General features: G+C 34.4%; 1 protein-coding gene and 1 long non-coding RNA gene across 2 annotated transcripts; both read right to left on the bottom strand.

The window, feature by feature from the left end:
* Positions 1–3795: 3795 nt before the first annotated feature.
* On the bottom strand, positions 3796–6468 carry LOC124457331 (disheveled-associated activator of morphogenesis 1-like). Its single transcript, XM_047007601.1, has 14 exons — positions 6444–6468; positions 6116–6243; positions 5968–6012; positions 5824–5895; positions 5668–5745; positions 5479–5586; positions 5295–5401; positions 5136–5224; positions 4622–4836; positions 4473–4534; positions 4330–4390; positions 4128–4262; positions 3963–4058; positions 3796–3870 (listed from the first exon to the last, which is right to left on the bottom strand). Exons 1-14 carry the CDS (start codon positions 6466–6468, stop codon positions 3796–3798), a joined length of 1296 nt encoding a protein of 431 aa, XP_046863557.1.
* A 72-nt stretch (positions 6469–6540) lies between these two features.
* LOC124457380 lies at positions 6541–8153 on the bottom strand. Its single transcript, XR_006952553.1, has 3 exons — positions 8123–8153; positions 7399–7447; positions 6541–6558 (listed from the first exon to the last, which is right to left on the bottom strand). It is a non-coding gene; the product is annotated as an uncharacterized LOC124457380 (long non-coding RNA).
* Between the last annotated feature and the right edge of the window lie 1110 nt (positions 8154–9263).

Genomic DNA, 9263 nt, shown 5'->3' with positions numbered 1-9263 from the left:
CGTATCACCGACTTTTAACACATAGAAAATTAAACCTTCCTTGGTAGCAATCCAGTGCAATGTAAACGAGGTCTTAGTTTAAGTAAATTATTGGCTAAATCGGTTGAGAACTTGTAAACCGCTTTAACCAAGGACAATTTTTTAAACCATCTGTGAAAAATTCGACAAGACCACGACAGTGTTATTGGCGCAATCTGCCTATTTAGAATTTGTTTATGAAATATTCCTGGTGCTTATTTTGCGTCAAGACTGCCATGTTTGGATCAATGCAAATGAATATTTTATGCTATTGTTGCCAGCAGCCTAGGTTTGCGAGCCACATTATTTGATAATTCCCTGGAGGTTGGTTGGAATCCAAGAATATGTACTTAAATTTGCATATAGTATGTTGAGTCTTACCACATGATAAAAATTAAACAGAAGGGCCACTCTTTAGAAGTGTACACCGCGTTCTCAGGTCCCCCATCATTCCAGAAAGATAATTAGGGTTTTTCACTTGTTTCCAACCACTGCAATTACACGACGTCATTTCTTCACAATAAAATCAAAAATATTTCAATATATCAAATGACGTCGTGCCATTTCAGTAGTTGGGAACAAGTGAAGAGCCCAAAATATCTTGCTGGAAAGATTGCTGCCGATATGCGCAGCACAACATACGAGAGGAGAAAAAAAAGGCCCCGACACTAGCGACCCTTCTGCGCGTATGCCAAGTCAACTCTACCAACTCTTCATGTTCATGTTCATAGCAACGACTAACTGTATGTACCAGTACCAACTATCGAGGATTAGCTCGCTCAGTCACATATTTTCAGATGAATCATTTGCGCATGCGCACTCAACTTGACCTACTGCCCAAGTTGATGGTCATGGCAACGACCAACTGCATCCACACTCCATCAACTAGCACCGATTTTGACCTAAATAGCATGCTTAGTAACAAATTAATAAAGAAATCATCCGCAGTTCTTTAGCGCATGCGCAGTCCACTCCACTAACTGTTTATAGTCATGGCAACGACTAACCATATGTACTTGCACTAAAGTTGTGGCATTCAGCTCACTTAGTCGCAAATTATTGAAGAAATCGTCTGGGCATGCGCAGTAGTGACTTCAATAATACCACAACTCTCGTAAGGCTTTGAATTTATGTATATAAATATAAAGCTAAATATATGTTTAATATATGTCAACTAGCAGTGGAAGCTGGGTGCGATATGTATGCAGTGGCTTAGGGGTCCAGACGTTTCGGGTCGCGACCGCACTCTCCCTGCGTACCCCGAGCAAAGCCTATCGCAGGTGATCTCGGGGTCTGATGGGCGGAAGCTTGCTATTGACATCCCCAAGTAGGATAGCGTGGAAGGGGCCGAAATCTCCTACCGAAACGTTAACATGCAGCGTTCTAGTGCCTTACGCTTAAGAAGGTATCGGGAAGCATGGACCGAAAACGGGGGTTTTTTGCTTTTGAGTTCTATCTCTTTGTTTACAAAAGTTCTTCTTATTAAATAAATCAAGCAACGTTTCAATTAACTTTTTTTGACACTGTGCCGTTTTTTGGCACTTATAAGTTAAGACGACCTTAAACGTTTTATACTTACTGTTTCTCATGTATCACGAGCAAACCATCCATGGGCTTTATGGACAACAACGATTATCTATTTCCCTTAATTAACGTCTAGTTCTCAATTATCTCGGGGTCTCGCGAGGCATGGACCGAAAACGGGATTTTTTGTTGTCAATGTGTGGCTTTTTCCTTTACAAAAATTCTTTTCATAAAAGACATGAAAACTTAAAAGTACACGCGATATCTTTTTCATAAATTGATGTATTTTTCATTGTTCTTTATCTTGGGATTCTACAGTTTATTTCAAAGTTTTGATTCCGTAAAGTTGGACACATATCCAATTTACTATTTTTTCAACTGAATAAACTGCAGACTGAGTTTTTTAAAATTTGTACTGACAATTGCGAAATATGTTTTCTGTGATAAAAAGCAGCGATGTACGTATAGGTACCTTAGTTCTTGGTGTAGCTAATTTCTCTTTTGCACGTTAGCACAAAGCAGTTATGCGTCCGCCAGTTCTCTATGGGACTGTATACTATCTAAAGCTAGCGCGCAGTCAAAAACAACTCTCAAATGTCATCAATTTAAATTTCTAGTCAAAGTTATACATCAATTCCAATTCATGCTCCTTACTTGTTCACAGGCATCAACAAAAGACAATGCCGTCTTAATTTGACCCTTTTAAAATACTCAATAATCATAAGTTCCTTATTCCGCTTTAACGATAAGTTCCTAGTCTCAAATAACAATCATAATATATTTACATAATTTCCGACAATTAGAGATAAAAAAGATTCTGAACATACTTTTCTTCCTAAGATATTGGAATAACTTTTTTGCCTAAATAAAATGATGAAATGTACAATTAATCTATAGATCAAATAGCGCCTTTATCAAGCTGATTTGAGCTCGATATCTTTTACACACAATGAATTCTTACATTTACTTTGTCTATTTACACAAAGACAGATTTTAAGATGTTTTTTCACATGTTAAAAATCACACAGTGATTTTTCACATTTTCTAGGTCAAATAACTTTCATATGTAACTGGTACCAGTAACTTTTTGTATTTGAATGAAAGCAAACCATACACAGCTTTCCATAAATACGCTAATTTAGGTATCAAAGTCACAATCTGGAGAAAAACAGTATTTTTGCAATTTTTAGAGCAAAAACGAGGTTGTTGTTCGATATTTACTCTCTCAGACCTAAGAACAAAGTTCTGCGTAAACATATCTAAATGAAAATGCTCAATATTTACAAACATATACACTATAAAATGCTTTAAAAAGCAAGTACATTGTGAAAAATACTGTAACTGCCTTTTTTATGTAATTTTAATAACAAGCTTAGACTGCTAAAGTGGCATAAATAGTATTTGTTCCTTAAAAAAGAAGCAACTCACTAATATGATTTTTTCACGTTGGGAATTTTGGGAATGATTTTACGATAAACAAAGCAGAGATTACTCTAAATATTTGAATTTATAAGCATCAGACCTTTATGAATTTCATTTCAGTTTTAACAAAGTTAAGGCAACTTGCTCAAGGTCCTAAATTACAAAAATAGATATTTATTCATGACTCAGTTTGCTGAGCCAACCTGGGTTTCAATTGTACATTCGAGTACGTCGGGGACGATAAGGAACAATATAGAAAACATGAGTGGAACGGAAGTGAGACAAGTGAGACAAGCGAGAGTTAGTGTAGTTAGTGCAGTCTTTCAGAGTCAAAATGACCAGCGATGTTTAACACTAAGACATTGAAACGGAAGTTAATACCAACATTACAAGTCCTTTTTTAGGACTGCGCAAGTCTGCATGTACAATCACAACGTGTACCAACATGTACTGAAAATGCGATGTTTTCAAAGTTGTTCTTTAACATTTCTAATTATTGAATCAAACCAAATCGTCGGTTGTAAGCCACAAAATACAGTATGTCAGACCTATGGCCAGAGACTATAGCTTGAAAACACATGACAAAATCATCCACCCTCATGGGCGTCAATCCTGTCTTAATTGAAGGGTGGACCATATTCATATATTCTGCTATGCTTGTCTAAGTTCTTTTCAAAACAATTTCATTTTCAAAAGAAATCAGCCTGGCACTACAGAATATATGCATATGCCCCCCCCCTATTATTGCAGGAATGACGCCCATGTCTACCCTGAAATCGTTATGATAGCTCCCTCTTCAATGTATAAAAGGACACTTCCACTGTTTCTAACCTAAGCTTCATCTTTCTCTTTTTTTTCCTCCTCTAGTTTCTTTTTCTTTCGTTTTTCATTCTCATTCTTTGCCTCCTGAAAGTAAGATTCAGTTCTGTCAACTTAACGTTATTTTATATCTACTGCGCATGCGTTAAACAGAACTAAAACAACAAAAAGAGACTTACGGCAAAAGATACTAAAAACGTGTAAAAAATGCCAAAGAAATTTTTCGAGGTAATGGTCTTCGGTTGTTCACCAAACGCCGAAACAGATTTCTCGTACTAAAAGTAGAAATATATTTAATGTGTCCTTTTTCATGGCCGAAGGTTAAACTAAATGAAAATTCTCACTCTTGTTTTCATCTCCTTCAAGGAATCATCAAGTTCATTGAACGACGCTCGTGCAGCTGTGAGAAAAGTTCCAGTTTCTTTAACGAAATTATCACCAGATAATTTATCCTTATTTTTACCATGATAATCATACTCCTGTAAGAAAAATTGGAGCAGTTGTAAATTAAAGACATTTACATTTTTTTAAGGACAAATTACAAACCTTTTCAACTGTTTTGAGTTCTGTTTTGAATTTCTTTATGTCATTTTGTAACTCTACAAGACTGGAAAAAAATGTCGTTGGAGCAAGCAATCTTTCCTATCAATGATGGTAATCCATAATTTATGATCCCATTCTATCCTCACCTGACATTAGCAGCTGTCCTAACATCTCCCATTTCTTCCTCAAGCTGCAGTACGGCCGGAAACTGCAAGAACCCAAGACGAGACAATCAAAACTAATTTTTTAATGTGAATCTAAAGTGAATCTAAAGTATAAATTCTTCCACACAAACCTTTTGATCCAAAAGCATGACCAAGTAATCTAAAAGATTAATTTTGCTGTTCGAACTCGATTTTGTGTCCATGATCTTATTGATACTGGCAATTTTAAACCCTGTAGCGTTTCCTCTTTCTCCACGATTCATATAATTCCCAAAGGCCAATACAACTTCCAGTAAATCACGGAATTTTCTGCTGCGGAATACTTGCTTAGATGCTTCTATCACAGCTGTTGAAATAAAGATTTATTGTAGTCACGTACAACAGACATTTACTTCAAACAATAAAATGACATCTTTTAAAGAAATGCACGGCTTGTTATCGTTCGCATAAGATTTCAAAAGGTGCTTTGAGGATGTCACCGTGTCATGTCAGATTTATTTTTTTAAACTATTTTACTCTTACTTCATAATTGGAGATAATTTCTTTGAAAGTTTGCTGTATCTAAAACAAATCCTAATTGCGTTTGCTAATATTTATGTAAGTATGGAGATTGGAATTCCTCCCAGAAAATCTATGATCTTTTACCTTTAACTTTTGTGTTTATATCGCCCATTCGTTCTGGGAAACGTTTCACGTAAAACAAAGTTGCCAATCGTTGTTCGTAACGGTTGATTCTAAAAGCAAAAAAAGATTTGTACGTTTGGTACACGAAATTAAAGCAGTCACTTCACATATACGACATACTTGGACATTTCGTATAAAAATCTGTCTGCTTTGGCAAACTGTTCTTTCTCCTTACTATGATCATCGAGCAGATTTTTTTCTTGGGTAGTGGGTACGAGCTTTAAGAGCTAAACAAAGAGGATGAAGATAGATTCGTTAGTAAAAATGTTTAATTCCTATGTAAGAAGTCGAAGTGAAATTTTACCTGTTCAAGCATTTCTACAGATAATTCGCCATCTTTATCCATGGTGAGAACAGCTCGCGCTAACTGTTCGTTAGAAGTTCTCAGTTTTGATAAAAAAATTTGACAGTTCTAAACAAAAACAAGATCTCGATGCAAATTTGAATGCAAAAACAACTTCTCAACTCAACATATTTGATAGCATCACCGAACCTGGGCTTTCCTACTATCTATGAATGACAATTCTTGCCTTTGTTCAGCAGCCACACAAGCTTCTGCACCACCATCTTTCTGAAATGAACAATCAAAATTGCTCTTAACAAAGGATATAGACCGTTGAAGAAAGTGTAAAACGAACACAAAATGTACCTGGTCATTCTTGGATTTTTGATATGCCGAGAACATGCGATCAAAGTCGTTAAAATCCATGATTTCATGAATCTGATCAAGCAAAAATTAAATAAATTGAATGAAAAACCTTCAAGAAAGTATTGCTTTGAAAAACATCCGTACCTTCGAGTCGTCAATTACCGTCCAAACTGTTCCTTTTATTTTGGTCTAGAAATGAAAATTTGTACATAAAGAGACATACATGGCAATATACATTGTCACTGAATGACATCGCTGACAATGTCAATGCCTAACATAACACTTCACTTACATCAGGCAGTTTTGACCAATTAAATGATTTCAAAGGTTGCGAAGGCTTTGGTACATTTCTCTTTCCTTTTCCCTGTAATGCGCCTGGTAGGCCAGGGAGACCTGGGGGTCCGAGGGGAGGTAGTGGACCTTGAAAAACAAGAGAGAGCAAATGATAGATGTTCAGTTCAGAACATCACAATAATCAAAATTATTTTACGCAAATAAAAATGTCACCTGGTATTGCACCCCCGAAAGGTGGAGGTGATGGTGGCACTCCTGATAAAGGTGGTGGTAGTGATGGTCCGCTAGGAGGTGGTGGTACTCCAGGAGTAAGTAATCCAGCTAACGGAGATGGGGGAGACGGACCAGCATGTGCTTCAAGATTAGGAATTTCCTTTTCTTGTGACGTCGATTGAAGGCTTATTTCAATTTTAACTAACTTGTCTCGCATTTCTTCCAAATCTAAAATACACGTTACATTACAACCGAAGAATAACATGAAAATGATTATTCTTCAGTTATTGAATTACTAATTATTAAAAAACATCCGCATTGAGCACTCATACACAGACAATTTTATGTCTGTGTATGAATATTATTAATATTATTTTAAGCATTGAATATTATTCTAGATCATTACTGCCTCTGAACTTAGCAACCTAGCTGTGAATTGTCATATCTTGGCAACGATGGGTCAAATTCATGTCTTCCTGGACGAGCAATTTTCAAATGAACACGAAGGCCGGTATTTTTCACATATCGGGAATATTTTGATGTCAAATTGATTTACATAACTTGTTTCATCTATGACGTATATTTGACATAAGAACAAGGTCGCGAAATGTCTTGGATATTTTAAAATATTTGTTTGTAAACGTTATCAGCCATATATTTCTATAGTAATTGTATCTCAAGTGGGTAAACAGAAATGAATTCCGCATACATAATTAGTCTTTACTTTTGGTACATATGGAAGTAATATAAAATCTATTATCAGATCAGTGGCTACAACATTAAATGAGTACAAATAACTCGGAGAGGTAGTCATGAGAGTTAACATAAATGTATATTCAAAAAATTACAATTGATAAGAGATTTTAAGACGGAATATATCAATGTATTCGAATTCATTACAACGAGTGATTAACTTATATGGAAAAAAACGGTAAAACTATAGCACATTACTAGAAACGAGCTAATCGTTGAAAACATGACATCACTTTAATGTTAAATATAAATAAAATACTCTACAATACAGCTTGCTTATTACAACTATAAAGTGAACACGTTTGCAATACTTACCGTATTCCCAAAATGTTTCGATCATATCGACCGTTTTATTATTTGTAGCCTGCAGGAAAAATGGAGAAAATGATTAAAATAGATTTTTTACCATCACAATTCGCCATGTCCATGTCCATCACATGGCGCATATTATTTGTGGCCTGTTACGTAAAAAATATAAAAATAATTAATGCATCAATTTCTGCAATAATACTTAAAACTATGCGCGTTTAACTTCAATAATAAGAAAATTAGTAGATACAAAAACGCTGCATTCGGTCTTGCAAGATAAGTTATGAACAAACAAAAAATTAAAACATTATTTATTGCACGAACGATTTTTTGTTGATCATGTAAAGATATAGTAAACTACGCGTACAATAATAATTTCATTACACTTTTTGCAAATATTTTCCACTTATTATTTTATAAACAGATTTGTGTGTAAAAGTTCTACATTTTTTGCTTTTATCATATAGTGGAATGTTTTCTTTTTGCAACAACATACAAAGTTTATGACGATATTATACATGAAACTTTTATATCATTTTTTGGAAGAAAATGACTGATTCGTATACCAACATAGAAAAGACTTGTGATATATATACGTATATAAATTAAATCATAACAATACCTACATTATCGCAAAAGTTAAATTGAGCGATTGAAAAATTTAAATCGTCTTAAATTTCACTACTATAGAAAGCAGGCTGCTTTGATAAATCAGTAATAGAAAAATTACCTCCTCCTCATCTCCTCTCACTTTAATGCTTTCTCCTGAATTATGATTGAAAGTAATAGGTTATACGCATTAAACAAAATAGTCACTGATTATTTTTTAAGATTAGGTAACAAAGAGTAACTTGTTAAATCAGAACATCACACGACATTTTTTATATTACTATACATAACAATGTCTCTATTAATCATACGTTCGTGTGACACATTCCATGGCTTTGCTGCATGAAGTCCTTTTATTTGAAAAGCATTTAAATAGGACATTACACTAATTCTTAGTTAAGTTGTTATTCTTATTGAATGATCTTTGGTAATTTGCCACTTTAATCAAAATTGTTGTGAACTACGTATGATTACCGCAATTTCCCTTATCAAATATTTGTCGCAAAAATTTATATGTTGGTTACATGTAAAAATATCACAAAAACCTGGTAACAACATTAATATATCCCATTGAACTAAAATACAGGGAGCACTACCTGTAATACAAAACCATTATAATTTTTTTAAGCCGTGATTTTACCCCAAACACGCGTGTGTAGTCAATCATTTAATACTCCGCAAGAGAATCTCGAAACACTAAACACGCGTGTCTTGGGTAAAATCTCGCGTTTCTGGCGTAAGTTATGTCTTTAATTATTTGCTTGATGTTGCGTTCCATGTACTTTAGTTCAATGATATATACAAAAAATATATTTTTAGTAACCCATATCCTAGGACTAATGGCAATTCGCACTTAATTAGTTTGCTAATCGAATTAGTTGATGATTCGAATTCGATTCTTTTTAAAATGAAAAAACACAAGTGTTCACAGTTAAAGTTTTATCCGCATTATTTTTCGCTTGATAACATAGTATCATAAGAAACTTAATAGGACAGATATGGATTAGCAGGTATTTTAGTCAACTTATAGGGTATTGTGGGTACATACTTTAGCATCTATATTTTGTGTAAAATTACTATTTGCATTTGCTTCACATGATTGACATTAAATCATGGCGCCTTTCCTAGACCATCTTTGAATCTTTGATAATAACAATATTTAACGAGTACAAATGGCGGAGATTACTGCAATGGGCATACTTTTACGGGAATACCAAAAGAACGTAAAAAATCAGCGAAAAGATCTAGTGTAATACAAAAAA

The sequence above is a fragment of the Xenia sp. Carnegie-2017 genome, unplaced genomic scaffold (assembly GCF_021976095.1).
Source record: "Xenia sp. Carnegie-2017 unplaced genomic scaffold, XeniaSp_v1 HiC_scaffold_6, whole genome shotgun sequence".
Lineage (NCBI taxonomy): Eukaryota > Metazoa > Cnidaria > Anthozoa > Malacalcyonacea > Xeniidae > Xenia > Xenia sp. Carnegie-2017.
The sequence above is the reverse complement of the archived record's forward strand: the minus strand, read 5'-3'. Positions and strand labels throughout refer to the sequence as shown.